General features: G+C 51.4%; 2 protein-coding genes across 2 annotated transcripts; both read left to right on the top strand.

The window, feature by feature from the left end:
* Positions 1–452: 452 nt before the first annotated feature.
* On the top strand, positions 453–7,309 carry AOC2 (amine oxidase copper containing 2). Its single transcript, XM_003414262.4, has 4 exons — positions 453–3,304; positions 5,572–5,857; positions 6,085–6,214; positions 6,557–7,309. The coding sequence occupies exons 1-4, from the start codon at positions 1,717–1,719 to the stop codon at positions 6,821–6,823; spliced, it is 2,271 nt and encodes a 756-aa protein (XP_003414310.1). The 5' UTR covers positions 453–1,716; the 3' UTR covers positions 6,824–7,309.
* A 221-nt stretch (positions 7,310–7,530) lies between these two features.
* On the top strand, positions 7,531–15,352 carry LOC100676341 (amine oxidase copper containing 3). The gene is made up of 4 exons (XM_003414264.4): positions 7,531–9,420; positions 11,110–11,395; positions 11,815–11,944; positions 12,642–15,352. Exons 1-4 carry the CDS (start codon positions 7,821–7,823, stop codon positions 12,915–12,917), a joined length of 2,292 nt encoding a protein of 763 aa, XP_003414312.1. The 5' UTR covers positions 7,531–7,820; the 3' UTR covers positions 12,918–15,352.
* The last annotated feature ends 56 nt before the right edge of the window (positions 15,353–15,408 follow it).

Raw genomic sequence — 15,408 nt, 5'->3', positions numbered from 1 at the left:
CTCTGTCTTCCAAACCCCAATTGTATTTCTACCCGTGATGCATCATTTTTACTCGCGATATGTCGTGGAGAAGGTATCAGGATGTTGTCTTCCCGTGAATAGTACTCAGTAACAAACCATTGCATTTTAGTTGGGCAGTGCCCCTACCCACCCTCAAGATCCCGTCTAGCCTAAAGCCCCTCCCTCTTCCCACCATGTGTTTCTCAGTTCCCTTTTTGTTTGTTGGATTGTTTTCCCTGCCCTTCCTCCTCTCCCTCCTGCTCTTGGATCGTAATGTAAAATTCTTTTACCATGTCAAGAAATTATTAAATTGCAGGTACTTTGACTTCTTTCTAAAGTCACAGACCTTGGTGCGTTGCTGGTGGCTAGGGACATACCTATACTCCCGTGCGTGCACACTCAGACACCCACCTCCACATACACCCCCAACCACCTTTTTTGAGTGTGCCAGTTCAGCTGCCTCTTTTCTCTGGAATAATGGAAATACTGAGGCTTTTGGCTACTAAGAGGCAAGGGTGGGCCCTTCCTTTGTGTTCAGTCTGAATTAAATTATGTGAAAGTTAGTTCTTTCCAAGCCTAAGCTGCCTTCTGTTCCCGCCCTCAGAAAGTCCCAGTTCCTTTATTCCCCAGTGATAACCATGAGCTGCCAGTAGAGGCTGCTGTAGTTCCATATGTGGAAAGTGACGTGGTTCAAGGTGCTTCCTAGGACCCAGTCTTGCTTTACTATATACCAGTTCTGTCAATGAATAATCTCCTCAGTTCCCTGAGAAGATACCAGGGGCTCCTGGTTCCAATTTTCAAGTTCGTTTAAGGGCTGCCTAGGGCCCTAGCTCCCCCCGAAATAAAGTTTTCCCAGCTTCACCTTGCAAATAGCCTGGTTTCCAATGAGAACCTCATTGTCACAGCAAAAAGTTTTACGGTCATGAACAGCAGAGGAAGATCTCTATTTCATTTCAGAGAACAGTACCAGTAGCTAATATTTTTGAATACCTACAGTGTGTAAAACTCTGTTAAGCGCTTTATGTGCATAGTCACATTTAATCTTCATGATTCTGTCAAGTGGTTTTTATTATTCCTTTTCTGTAGGTGAGGACACTGAACACTCAGGTTAGGTAACTTCCCCAGGATCATTGAGCTTAGAGAGCTGGGACTAGTGTCTTAACCCAGGCCCTCAACCATTTATTCCTCCTTTCTCACTAACAAGATAGAAAGAGGCTGAAACTTCAGATCAAGGGATTGGCATTAGGTAGCAGGCAGAATTCAGTGCTTATCGGTGAACTGGGCAGTGGGTCCTAGAAATACTGGGCAGGAAAGTAAACAATTAACGGTGCCTGCACATGGCACGCAGGACTTCATGGGTGTCTGAGATTTTGCATTCTTCTTAGGCCTGTTCTGGGTAGGAGATGTTTAGTGTTAATCTAAAACCCTTTAATCTGGTCTAAATGGATGGAAATCAGTAGTTGGTACTGACTGGGTACTGTTAGGAGTTCAGGGCACAGAAGAAGTTTATACACGTGGGAGTAGCTCCTTTAGCCAAACCACAGGACAGAAAATTGGAACAGAATTATACAAATCCAGGTCAGAAATTTCCTGTCCAACCCATGGGGTGGAGTCTTCTCCATTCCTGTCCATCCTAGTGAATATATACCCTGACTGAATGTCAGTGACTGGAAGGAGCATCTAGTAGGACGCTGCTTTTAGCTCTCAGCATCCACAATGAATCTCAAGGTAGTCCTTGTATTCCTGGCACTGTCCCTCATTACCATCTTCACCCTGGCCTATATTCTGCTGACCAGTCAAGGTGGCTCCAGCCAGCCTCCCCGCTGCCCCTCTGTATCCCCCAGTGCCCAGCCCTGGACACAACCTGGCCAGAGCCAGCTGTTTGCAGACCTGAGCCGAGAGGAACTGACTGCTGTGATGAGCTTTCTGACTCAGCACCTGGGCCCTGGGCTGGTGGATGCAGCTCAGGCCCGGCCCTTGGACAACTGTGTCTTCTCAGTGGAGTTGCGTCTGCCCCCCAAGGCGGCAGCCCTGGCCCACCTGGACAGGGGGAGCCCTCCACCTGCCCGGGAGGCCTTGGCCATCGTCTTCTTTGGTGCACAAGCCCAGCCCAACGTGAGTGAGCTGGTGGTGGGGCCACTGCCTCGCCCATCCTATGTGCGGGATGTGACTGTGGAGCATCATGGGGGCCCCTTGCCCTATTACCGACGCCCCCTGCTGGCAACCGAGTATGCCCAGATATGGAGGCATTTGAAAGAGGTGGAGTTTCGCAAGGCACCCGTCTTCCTGGCTTCTGTCTTCAACTACAATGGCTCCACTTTGGCGTCCTTGCACGCCAACCCCCGTGGTTTGCGCTCAGGGGACCGTGCTACCTGGATAGGTCTCTACCATAACATCTCAGGTGTTGGTATTTTCCTTCACCCGGTGGGGCTGGAACTGCTGCTGGACCACAGGGCCCTGGACCCTGCCCAGTGGGCTGTCCAGCAGGTCTTCTACCTTGGACAGTATTATGCAGACTTGGGCCAGTTGGAATGGGAGTTTAAGGCTGGCCGACTGGAAGTGGTTAGAGTTCCTCTACCCTCTCCAAATGGTGCTTCATCTCTGAGGTCCCGGGTTTCTCCGAGTCCTCTTCCTCCACTTCAGCTCTCGCCCCAGGGCTCCCAGTACAGTGTACAAGGCAACCTGGTGGTATCCTCCCTCTGGTCATTTACCTTTGGCCATGGGGTTTACAGTGGCATGAGGATTTTTGATATTCGGTTCAAGGGTGAGCGAGTAGCCTATGAAGTCAGTGTCCAAGAGTGTCTGTCTGTTTATGGTGGTGAGTCACCCATGGCAATGATGACCCGATACTTGGATAGCAGCTATGGACTTGGCCGTGATAGCCGGGGCCTGGTACGGGGAGTGGACTGCCCTTATCAAGCCACGATGGTGGACATCCATGTATTGGTAGGCAAAGGGACAGTCCAGCTGCTTCCAGGGGCTGTGTGTGTATTTGAGGAGGCCAAAGGACTACCCCTTCGAAGACACCGCAATCTGGTTGAGAGTCATTTCTATGGCGGTTTGGCCAGCTCAGCTCTTGTGGTCAGGTCTATATCATCTGTGGGCAACTATGACTACATCTGGGACTTTGTGTTGCACCCAAATGGGGCAATTGAAGGGCGGGTCCATGCCACAGGCTATATCAACGCAGCTTTCCTGAGTGGGGGAGAGGAGAGCCGCCTCTTTGGGAACCGTGTGGGAGAACAAGTGTTGGGGATGGTGCACACCCATGCTTTCCACTTCAAGCTGGACCTGGATGTGGCAGGTGAGTGCTGAGGGGATAAGGGCTGAGAGCTAGGGTTGAGGGCAGGTGGAGGGGAGTCCCCCAAATCAAGCCAGAGGTCTCTGAGAAATGAGAAAGTGGGGTTCCAGCATCACAGTTTTTTTGTGGCAGTGGGTAGCAGGGACTGACGAGTGTATGCAACTGCAGTCAGTGTGAAATACTGGGCATCTGGCAAAGGGTAGAAAAGGTTCTTCCACCCAGCTCGTCTGAGCTGCTGCGATGATTGTGAAACGAGTCTAAATGTAACGGGTACCTTAGCCCTAACTGCATGCTCTGGGCCTGAGTGACAGTGGGTGGATGAAGTGGCTCTGTCCTATGGTACGAGAGGAGGTGTAGACATTGGATGGGGCTGGGATAGGGGCTCTCAGGGTTCTTTCTGACTAATTCTGAGGATCAGCAGATGTGGGGTGGTAAAGACAGGGGCCTGAGCAGCGGTAGAAAGCAGAGCCTTGTCTAAAGAAGTTTTCAGGGAAGGGGTGGTTCTGGGGCCTGAGACGGGGTTGGCGGGGGTGGGTAGTCCAGGATCTAGGGATTGCTCCACAGGATTTCAGACAACTGGGACCATGGGATAGTGGCCCCATTCTCCTCACGGGGAGGGCTATCCTGTTCCTGTTAGGACATGTCATCACACTGGGCTCTGGTGACAGGCAAGCATGTCATTAACTTGGTGCAAGATAGGGATTTCTCAAGTAGGGCTTGGAGCACAGAGGGAGGATTTGCTGCTCTTGACAGATTCTGTCAAGGACAGAAAATATCAAATCACAGAATTTTACACCCAGGAAGAAAATAGAAATCTACCAGACCCTCTCTACAGTTGGGAGAAAACAAAGGTGGTCAGGGGCCATGATGAGGCAGGAAGAGACTGCCTAAGTGTAATGCAATATGACAAGGCATATGTCTTGTGAAACATTTGATTATCCTCGAGTATGAAGGCCTGGTGCAGGGGGTAGGGGATAAGAGCTAAAATAATGTTACTGAACTGAGTTCATTTTATTAACTAGATTATTCTTTGACATTTGGGGTATGACTATTTTCTGATATGAAATTTCTCTTCAGTATTTTTGGCATTAAAGAGCCTTGGGAAGTAAAATGAACTACCTTTATTGGGTCCTAGTGTGCGCAGCACAGGCTGGTGCTGTGGGGCCAAAGAGGCTGTGTGGACACTTGCTGCTCACAAAAGGAGGGACTAGCTTTAATAGAGAACTTTCCCTTGCCAGGTGCTTTCATATGGGTCACACTTAAAAAAAAAAAAAACAGCGATGAAGACCTGTAGAAAAAAAAATAGCATGTGATTCAGTGCGAAGTGGGGTAGTACAGGTTACGAATGCACCAAAATTTCAGGGAGCTCCTGGACAGTTTAAAGGTATAAATTGGCCTCCTTCCAAAAAAGAGTGGACATGGTCCAGCCTTGATGAGAAAGAAAACTAAGTCTCAGAGCTGGGCGGGAGGTGGTGTGGGAATGTGCAGGGAACCATGGGAGGGGATTGGGTTTTTCCAGCCAGTTTCTTGAAGACAGGAGCCCTGATGGCACAGTGGTTAAGAGCTCATCTGCTAACCCAAATGTCAGCAGTTCAAATCCACCAGCTACCTCTTGGAAACGCTATGGGGCGGTTCTACTCCATCCTATAGGGTCGCTATGAGTTGGAATTGAGTCGATGGCAATGGGCTTGGTTTTTGGTTTCTTGGAGACATACATGATTATTCCTTACCCAGTTATAAGAATATTAATAGTTACCTGCATATGCTTTCCAGTTTATAGAGCACAGCCATATATGTAACTCGTTCAACCTTCATAATATCTCTGTGAGGTAGTAGGATGGCTTTTATTATGCCCAGTGTAGATACGCAGAGAGTGAGACTTAGAGAACCAAAGAATTGGTCCAAGGTTTATTGGGTAGACCACCCTAATAGAACTTTCTGCAGTGTTCTCCATCTGTACTGTCCCATATGTTTGCTATTAGCCACACACGGCTACTGAGCACTTGACATGTGGCTAATGTGACTTGAGTAACCGAATTTTTAAACTTTAAATAGCTACATGTGATTAATGGTTATCATATTGGACAAGGCAAGTTAGAAGAAGACAGACTAGCACTCAAATCTAGACCTCTGGCTCCTAACACAGGCGCTCTCTGATCCACTCTCCTGCCTTTTATAGCCCAATGCACTGGGCATTGTGGGGAAGATGAAGGGCCTGTCTGGGTGACCTCATCTGCTGTGGAATTTCTCTCCCTCCCTTCACCTGGCAGGGCTGAAAAACTGGGTGGTGGCTGAAGATGTGGTGTTTAAACCTGTGGCAGCTCCCTGGAGCCCAGAGCACCAGCTGTACCGCCCACAGCTGACTAGGCAGGTCCTGGAAAGGGAAGACCTGACAGCATTCTCCTTGGGAAGCCTCCTTCCCCGTTACCTTTACCTGGCTAGCAACCAGACTAATGCGTGGGGTCACCAGCGCGGGTACCGAATCCAGATCCACAGCCCCCTCGGCATGCACATGCCCCTGGAGAGCGACATGGAGAGGGCCCTCAGCTGGGGGAGGTGAGGAGGGCCCTGGGCAGTGGGGTGGTAGGGAAGGACAGGCCCCTTCCCCATCCCAGCTCTTGGAGAGCCCAACTCACTATCCATGCTTCGCATTCATCCCCTCAGATCCAAGTAAATATGGGATGGAAAATGATGTCACACAGAATCTGATACAAAGGCTTCCTGGGCTGGTAAAGGCCCTTGACATTATCTGACACCACCTCCCTCTGACAATTCCTGGGCAGGTACCAGCTCGCGGTGACCAGGAGGAAGGAAGAGGAGTCACAGAGCAGCAGCATCTATTACCAGAATGACATCTGGACACCCACTATGGCCTTTGCTGACTTCATCAACAATGAAACCCTCTTAGGAGAGGTTGGTAGCCCTAGGAGCAGAGGAGATGGACACCCAGCCTCTGACTGGAGGCTGGAGGGAAAAATAGGTCTCTAGTTCTCAAATTCAGGGGCCAAGGAATTCTCTGATGATGAAGACTGGTCATCCCTCCTGGGGTGAGATTAACCATGGGACATTTTGCAACCTACAGTTTCTCACAGGTCACCACAGCATGTTGTATAGGCCTAGGCTGAGAGGCTATATAGTACCTGGTCAGAGGTAGACACGGGGCTGAGGCTGGGGGTTTGGAGATGGTAGCTGGGGTGGGGGGTGGTTTTTTGGGTCTTGCCTCCAAAGCCCTCCAGCTCCTCCCTCTTCCCGCAGGACCTGGTGGCTTGGATTACAGCCAGCTTCCTGCACATCCCTCATGCTGAGGATGTCCCCAACACAGTGACCGTGGGGAACTGTGTTGGCTTCTTGCTCCGACCCTACAACTTCTTTGATGAAGACCCTTCCATCTTCTCCCCTGGCAGCATCTACTTTGAGAAGGGCCAGGATGCTGGGCGCTGCAGTGTCAATCCTGTGGCCTGCACCCCCCACCTGGCAGCGTGTGCCCCAGACTTGCCCCCTTTTTCTTATCAAGACTTCTAGCTCTGAGGATGTGGTGGGACATGGGAGGCTGAGGCATAAGTACCTTCCTCTGTTTGCACTTCCCATTCCCTGCATCCTTATCAAGTCTGCTCCACTGATAACCCACTCTCTCAATGTTCTTTAGGAAACAGCCTCTTCCCAGATATCTCCATATATCACTTTGGTTCACTCTCATTTCTCATTATTTTAAAATATATTAATGAATTCATAAAAATGATGTGAAATATAGCACTCAAATACTTAATGTTCAGTTTTGGTGAGCATTATACTAGATATTTATGCATGTATATTCAAATGGAAGAATAAATAAAAATTTGTAAAATAGATATGGTATGTGTAATTTTAAATAAAAAGTACTACAAGGATTTTATTTGAATTTATTCTGTTTGACTTTTAAAGTATCTGGAGTCCCCCGGAGAATGTTTAGGACTCTTGGCCAAGGAAATTAGCAGAGGAGAGGCGAGAAGGAAAAGGGAGACAGACCTGACTGAGCAATGTCACTTGTGAAGACGAAGGGGCTGGGAGTACAGGGTTTCCTTGGAAGGAGAACAATAGTTTGCAGTTATAGGAAGGGGAACACCCGGCCCTGGGAAAGCAGGCTACATTCTCTTGAAAACTTCCCCTCCCTCCCCCTGCCCCCCCCGCCCCCCACCCCCACCCCACCCACCCGCTTCCCCCAACCCTAGCTGTCTCCTTCAGCTCCCAACTCCAACTCTGACCCAGAGAGCGAGTCTGATTTGGATCCTGGAAGACAAAGCCATGTAAGGTCTGTGGAAATCGCTGCTGCCCGGTTCTAGACCCGCCCCCAGCCTTGGCCCGTCCTCCTTCCCCCAGCTTTGTTGTGTACTTTCCAGCCTCCAGTCTACTATGTGCCTAACTCCCAGGAGCCCCAGCCAGCATCCAGGAGCCTGCCAACATAGGAGCCAAGAGAGACCCTCTCCTGCGGGCCTGAGAACACACGTCTCCACCCCGGTTCCATCCTCTGGTTCATGTGGCAATGAACCAGAAGGCCACCCTGGTACTCCTTGCCCTGGCTGTTATCACCATCTTTGCCTTGGTTTGTGTCCTGATAGCTGGCAGGGGTGGAGATGGGGGTGAAACCAGTCAGCCTCCCCACTGCCCCTCCGAATCGCCCAGTGCCCAGCCCTGGACCCAGCCTGGCCAGAGCCAGCTCTTTGCGGACCTGAGCCGAGAGGAACTGACTGCTGTGATAAGCTTTCTGACTCAGCACCTGGGCCCTGGGCTGGTGGATGCAGCTCAGGCCCGGCCCTCGGACAACTGTGTCTTCTCAGTGGAGTTGCATCTGCCCCCCAAGGTGGCAGCCCTGGCCCACCTGGACAGGGGGAGCCCTCCACCTGCGCGGGAGGCCCTGGCCATCATCTTCTTTGGTGCACAAGCCCAGCCCAACGTGAGTGAGCTGGTGGTGGGGCCACTACCCCGCCCATCCTATGTGCGGGATGTGACCGTCGAACGCTACGGAGGCCCCCTGCCCTACCACCGACGGCCTGTGCTGGCCCGAGAGTACCTGGACATAGACCACATGATCTTCAACAGAGAGCTGCCCCAGGCTGCTGGGCTCCTCCACCACTGTTGCTTCTACAAACCCAAAGCACGGAACCTGGTGATAATGATCACAGCTCCCTGTGGTCTCCAATCAGGGGACCGGGCCACCTGGTTTGGCCTCTACTACAACATCTCAGGGTCTGGAATATTCCTGCACCCTGTGGGCTTGGAGCTGCTGGTGGACCACAAGGCTCTGGACCCTGCCCACTGGACTATCCAGAAGGTGTTCTACCAAGGCCGCTATTATGACAGTCTGGCCCAGCTGGAGGACCAGTTTGAGGCAGGCCTGGTGAATGTCGTGCTGATCCCAAACAATGGCACAGGTGGGTCCTGGTCCCTCAAGTCCCGGGTGCCCCCGGGTCCAGCTCCCCCTCTGCAGTTCTACCCACAGGGTCCCCGCTTCAGTGTCCAAGGGAGTCAAGTGTCCTCCTCATTGTGGACTTTCTCCTTTGGCCTCGGGGCTTACAGTGGCCCAAGGATCTTTGACGTCCGCTTCCAGGGAGAACGGCTAGCTTATGAGATCAGCCTCCAAGAGGCCCTGGCCTCCTATGGTGGAAACTCCCCAGCAGCAATGGTGACCCACTATATGGATGGCAGCTACGGCATGGGCAAGTACTCCACGCCTCTGACCCGTGGGGTGGACTGCCCCTACCTGGCCACCTATGTGGACTGGCACTTCCTTTTGGAGTCCCAGGCCCCCAAGACACTACGCGATGCCTTTTGTGTATTTGAACAGAACCAGGGCCTCCCCCTGCGGCGACACCACTCCAATTTATACTCTCACTACTTTGGGGGCCTCGCGGAGACAGTGCTGATTGTCAGGTCTGTGTCTACCTTGCTCAACTACGACTATGTGTGGGATATGGTCTTCCACCCCAATGGGGCCATCGAAGTCAGGTTCTATGCCACGGGCTACATCAGCTCAGCGTTCCTCTTTGGTGCGGCCCAGAGGTACGGGAACCGAGTTGGAGAGCACACACTGGGCACCGTCCACACTCACAGCGCCCACTTCAAGGTGGATCTGGACATAGCAGGTAAGACATCCTGGCAGACAAGGGTGCCAGAGGAGGGAGCTGAAGACTTGTCTTTGTTGGCTTGGGTTTTATGTAGGTATCCAGGATAGGAAGATTTGAGCAGGAGTATGCGGTTTTGGATTTTCATGCTTCCCCTTTTGTTGGGTGAGAGAAAATTGGCTGTTGAGTTTTATTTGGATCTTGGTTCACTGGCTGGGTGCACAGCTGCCAGCTTCCTTCCTCGTGACCTCATCAGAAAGCCTTGGGAAATAGTAAAGCTTAGGGAGGAGGCAGGATCTGGGAAAATAGGGTTCTCTTTGCCCTCCTCCCTCCCTTGCACTTACATGGGCTCTGCCTCAAGGAGGTAGCCATTTATTTTTCACTGTTCTGGCCTGTTCTCTGTGTCTGGCCTGTGGGGCTGCTGGTCTTTTCATTCTGAGTCCCTGGGTGGTACAAACAGTTCAGTTGCTAACTGAAAGGTTGGCAGTTCAAGGCCACGCCGAGGCACCTTGGAAGAAAGGCTGGCAATTTGACTCTGAAAAATCAGCCCTGTGGAGCACAATTCTACTCTGCAACACATGGGATCACCGTGAGTTGGAGTTGACTTGATGGTAACTGGTTGCTTGGTGGTGGTTTGCATTCTGCCAAGTCCCCGGCAGGACAGTCGTGGGACAACTGTGGGCTGCCCATTTCTAGAAGATGGACCTTCCTCCTTGACTACCCATCTCTTTCTGGGCACAGTACACTTAGGTTTGAGGGATGGAGGGGTACTGGGGAGCATTAGGGATAGTCCCTGGGACTAGTGGTCGCTGAGCACCGAGGCTGGGTGACGTCTTGGAGTCATCTTTGTCCATCACTTTCCCTTCCTACCTACATTGAGGTGATCACCAGATATTTCTTCTATTCTGCCTCTGAAATAGCTCTAAACCCTTCCTGGGCCCCACTGCTATCCTGGTTGGTGCCAGTCCTCTCGCTGTGCCACTTCTTCTCCTCTTCCTCTCAGACCCAGGCCCTACTCTGTGCCAAGAGGAACCTCCCAACTCAGGCCAGGCTGTGTCCTTATACTGCCCCCACCTGCCACATCACCCCAAGGATCCCATTCATAGAATAGCTGACAAAGCCCTTTCCTTCACAGTTCAGCTCAACCTGCCCTGTAGATTCTTCCCCATACCCTGCTTTAGCCATACCCCAAGACCCCTTGTCCCTGGATACCCCGTATGTGTAGGCAAGCTACTTTGTATTTGCTCATGCCTCACCCCTGCCTAGAATGTCCTTCCGTGTTGTCTGTGCTGATGACATCCTTTAAGGGCAGGCTTGAAAGTTGCCCTTTCCTGCCCACCCTGTATTCCTGCAAGCTTGACGTGGCCATTAGGGGTTTCCTGTCTGTGTCCCCTGTGGGAGCGGGAGGGTGAGGATAAGGTTTCATTCACCTCTGTGGCCCCAGGGCTGAGTCTGGCCCCATCCACTAATGTTTGCTGAAAAGATGAATAAATGAAATGGAATCCCTAAAGAAATATTTGAATGTACCTGTCCACAGCTTTGGCTGAAGTGTTGGAGATAAATCTTGGGGAGAGGAACAGGAAAGAGGGAGCTCACTCAGTTCTGTGTTCTCTTCCATCCTCACTCTGAAGCCAGGCGGGGGCAGAGTCCAGAAGGGCAGTGTGGCTGCATGACCAGCCCTTCCCCCCCCAACACCCTTCGCCCCTGCAGGACTGGAGAACTGGGTCTGGGCTGAGGACATGGCCTTTGTCCCCACTGCGGTGCCCTGGAGCCCCCAGCACCAGATACAGAGGCTGCAGGTGACCCGGAAGCTGCTGGAGACCGAGGAGCAGGCTGCCTTCCCCCTGGGAGGGGCGGCCCCTCGCTACCTGTACCTGGCCAGCAACCATAGCAACAAGTGGGGTCACCCACAGGGCTACCGCATCCAGGTGCTCAGCTTTGCTGGGGAGCCGCTGCCCCAGAGCAGCTCCATGGAGAGAGCCATCAGTTGGGGCAGGTGAGTGGGGTGGGTGTCAGAGAGGGGCTGGGAGGTGAGTTTGGGAAAAGAGCCTAGTGAGGGGCAACTAGGAATTCAATTTAAACTGTATACTGGGGTAAGAACTCAGGAGGGATTTCCTAGTTATCAAAAGGTACCTCAAAGGGCACGTTTTCCCCCTTGAGGGCTAAAGCCCAGGACTGAGAACTCTTCTCTTTTGGCTGGGAGAGGGGCCATTCTGTGCAAACGCAGGAAATGAACAGGTAGATCTTGGAAAGTGTTGGCAGACCCCCCCATGGTAATGTCAGTGATTCTGCAGCCTTCAGTCGCTGTGTGAATGAGATGGGGAAACTGAGGTCCACTCGCTCAGCTCCCTTCCCTCATAATCAGTCAGCTGGATGGGGTTAATGACCATAGAGACCTGACCAGTGCCTCCCTAGGTACCAGCTGGCAGTGACCCAGCGGAAGGAGGAGGAGCCCAGAAGCACCAGCATCTACAATCAGAATGACCCTTGGACCCCGACTGTGGCCTTCGCAGACTTCATCAACAACGAGACCATTGCTGGAGAGGTCAGCTGACCTTGGGGGGGCGGGCAGAAGGAGGAAGGCAGGGCACAGGGATGAGCTCCGCCTTCTCTTGGGGGTCCATGCCAACCATCTGAGAGCTGCTCAGGGGTGGACCTGATTATGACCTCTTGAAGGAAACTTCCCAAGCTGGGAGTTCATATGCAGACACTGGGTGAAGACCCAGGCCTGTCCTCTAGACCCTAGAGCCCTCATGGAAAGTGACTGGCTGGAGATTGACAATATTTTCTGGCCCCGGAATTCTTGAAGGGCTTCCAGCCAGCAGGAAAGATCACATCTCTTGGAAGCTTCTCCCATTCCTGCCTCGACTACTGCAGGGTACTTTTCTGAACGTTGGCCTCTTCCTGCTTTTTCCCATCCCCTGGTCTTCCATCTTCCATCCCCTACCCTCAGTTTGGGAGTTCCAGGAGAGTTAGGAGGACAGGAGCTGAGGTGGCCTGTGTGCCATCCTTCCTGGGAAATGTCAGAGAGGGAGGACACAGGCCAGGGGCAGGGAGGCAGGTATTGCTTCCATTATGAAATTGACTAGTTATGCTTCGACTTCTGGGCCAGTAGAAAAGAATGCTTAAAGACACAGGATTCTTTTGAGGAAAGGTGGGCTAGTAAGCTAAATCCTTATAAGAAGGCAGGGCATGGCCTTAGCAAAACCAGATCTCTGACCCTCTTTCTTCTCCCCTGCTAGGACTTGGTGGCCTGGGTGACAGCTGGCTTCCTGCACATCCCACATGCCGAGGACGTTCCCAACACAGTGACTGTGGGCAACAGTGTGGGCTTCTTCCTCCGACCCTACAACTTCTTTGACGAGGACCCTTCCTTCGACTCTGCTGACTCCGTCTACTTCCGGGAGGACCAGGATGCAGGGGCCTGTGAGGTCAACCCCCTGGCTTGCCTCCATCAGTCTGCTGCCTGTGCCCCGGACCTCCCTGCCTTCTCCCATGGGGGCTTCTCTCACAACTAGCTGATCCCTGGGATGGGAAGTCTTGCCAGGGGCTCCAGGGCCAGCGTGTGGGGAGAGGAGGCAGCTGGGCACCCTGGCTCCCTGATCTCTTTCCTCACATTCCTGGCATCCCCTCCCCTCCCCGTTTGTCCTTTCCGTTTCATCACCCTCCCTTGTACCCGATTCTGCCAGGAACATTCTGAGGCTGTGATGCCTCTGACACAGGGGGACTCAGCTTTGTTGATCTCGGACATGCTGGGTTCCCACCCAGAGAGGAAAGGCATAGCCCAGTGGAAGCCTGGAGTGATGACCAAGCTTTGCCCCACAGGACTTTTTTTTTTTGCATTCGTTTTCCCACTTCTTCTTAGGCCATCTCCGGGTGTCTCCTGGGTCTCCAAAGTCCCTCCCTTGGAAGATGAGGATGGAGGCTCAGCAATGGGGATTGCCCCAGGAGACTCCAGGGCAGGGTTCCTGCTTGTCCACAGATGTGCTGGAAGGGCCCCTCTGCCTACATTCCCACGCATCCTCTTCCTTTTCTCCCTTCCCCTCCTTCCTCTCACTCCCTTCTCCTCCTCTTATATCCTGGGATATCCCTCAAGGTCCTGAGGTCCCTCTGCCCTAACCCGTGGTGCTTCCCAGCCCTCATTTCTCTACTTCAGTCTCCTCTGCAGCCCCTAGCCCTGTGGAAATCTCGAAAATGCAAGAGGATATCTAGTTTGAGGGGACAATCCCTGTCGGTCCCGCTGTGCCTGTCACCTACTCCAGTAGGAGTTGTACTCACCCGCATCCTGGGGTAGGGTTGTGCTTCCAGGCAGTTCCCTCTACTCATTTGTGTCTGTGTGCCTTGCCCCAGTGGAGGGGTAGTTAAGTGCTCAGCTGCTAACCAAAAGGTTGGCAGTTCAAACCCATCAGCCACCCCATGGGAGAAAGATGTGGCAGTCTGTAAAGTTTATACCCTTGAAGTCCACTCTTACATCTGCTATTCAACATTGTACTTGAAGTCCTATCTGGAGTAATTAGGCAAGAAAAAGACATAAAAGATATCCAAATTGAGAAGGACAGAAAAAAAAAGATTACAGCCTTGGAAACCCTATGGAGCAGTTCTCCTCTGTCCTACAGTGTCGCCATGAGCTGGAATTAACAGCAACAGGTTTGGGTTTTTTTTTTTTTTTTTTTTGGCCTTGCACTCTTTAGAGAGGATACTCATAGTGACAGCAGCAGTTCAAGTTAGCGTTTTAGGTAACTTTGTGGGTTGTGTGTGACCAGTGGCCTCTACCTGGAGCTGCCCCTGCGGGAGGTTGGGGTGGAAAACAGAAAGCACCTGGACCATCCAATCATGTGCAGGCATGCAAATGAGCCATGACCTCTGGTGGGGACACAGCCTCTAGGGCCTCCCACCACTCATTGCTGTCCGTCCTGGGGTGTGGATTGGGATGGGCACAAAGAAATAGCATGAGATTGGGAACAACGGAATCATCCTTCCATAGGGGACTGGCTAAATAAATTCTGATACAGCCTTGCAATGCAACGCTGTGCAGCTATAAAAAATTGTATCTTTCTATATCCTAATAGAGAATAATTGTCAAATGAAAGAGGCAAGTGCAGAAGTGGTTAGAGCACTTCCCATTTGTGTTTTAGAAAGGAGGAGAATATAAATACATATTTGCATATATATGTGTATTCAGAAGAAACGGGTGCCCAGGTTGCCTCTGTGGCAGGGAACCCAGAGGGAGAGAACAGGAGAGGGGGGACTTGGTACTGTGCAGTAAATCCCCACTTACGGACATCCAACTTTCTAACAACTGGTAGTTACCCTTTAGTGTTACGTAAATTTGCCCTCACTCTGAAACCATTGAACCAACCCCTACTCGCAACGAATTCTTCATCACAGCCACCTTCATTTGCTGTACCTGCAGCTTTTTTTGTGTGTGCTTTCAGTGAAAGTTTACAAATCAAGTCAGTCTCTCATACAAAAACTCATATACACCTTGCTATGTACTACTAGCTCACGTGCAGCTTTAAAAAAAAAAAAAAAAAGCAGCTTTTAGGTCACTGAAAAGGCTTTGAACCTTTCTTGCAGTCAAAAAAAAAAAAAAACCAAACCCGTTGCTGTGGAGATTCCAACTCATAGCAATCCTATAGGATGGAGTAGAACTGCCCCATAGGGTTTCCAAGGACCATCTGGTGGGTTCGAACTGCCGACCTTTTGGTTAGCAGCCGAAGTCTTAACCACTGCACCACCAAGTAACCTGAATAAGAACTGTATGCTACCTGTTCTGACTTACCTACAAAATTGACTTAAAGACATGGATAGGAAAAGATCTCATTTATTATAACCCAGGACTGCCTGTATACCCTTTTGTACATTTTGAGTTTTGAACCATGTGACCATATTATCTGTTCAAAATAAATAATAAATGAGTCCAAACAGGTACTGACATTTTTTTTTTTTTAGGAAGGTATGGGGGTGGTTAAGGGATGGATTCGGGGACTGAATTTTCCCAAGTTCCTG

The sequence above is a fragment of the Loxodonta africana genome, chromosome 18, assembly GCF_030014295.1.
Source record: "Loxodonta africana isolate mLoxAfr1 chromosome 18, mLoxAfr1.hap2, whole genome shotgun sequence".
Classification (NCBI taxonomy): domain Eukaryota; kingdom Metazoa; phylum Chordata; class Mammalia; order Proboscidea; family Elephantidae; genus Loxodonta; species Loxodonta africana.
This window is presented reverse-complemented; position numbering and strand designations above follow the sequence as displayed.

What these genes read in the sequence shown, in the direction of transcription:
- AOC2 (XM_003414262.4), top strand. Translation starts at nt 1,717, where the DNA reads ATGAATCTCAAGGTAGTCCTTGTATTCCTGGCACTGTCCCTCATTACC. An exon ending in GCTGGACCTGGATGTGGCAG is followed by an intron (nt 3,305 to 5,571) that starts GTGAGTGCTGAG and finishes TTCACCTGGCAG; the next exon opens with GGCTGAAAAACTGGGTGGTG. An exon ending in AGGGCCCTCAGCTGGGGGAG is followed by an intron (nt 5,858 to 6,084) that starts GTGAGGAGGGCC and finishes ATTCCTGGGCAG; the next exon opens with GTACCAGCTCGCGGTGACCA.
- LOC100676341 (XM_003414264.4), top strand. Translation starts at nt 7,821, where the DNA reads ATGAACCAGAAGGCCACCCTGGTACTCCTTGCCCTGGCTGTTATCACC. An exon ending in GGTGGATCTGGACATAGCAG is followed by an intron (nt 9,421 to 11,109) that starts GTAAGACATCCT and finishes TCGCCCCTGCAG; the next exon opens with GACTGGAGAACTGGGTCTGG. An exon ending in AGAGCCATCAGTTGGGGCAG is followed by an intron (nt 11,396 to 11,814) that starts GTGAGTGGGGTG and finishes GTGCCTCCCTAG; the next exon opens with GTACCAGCTGGCAGTGACCC.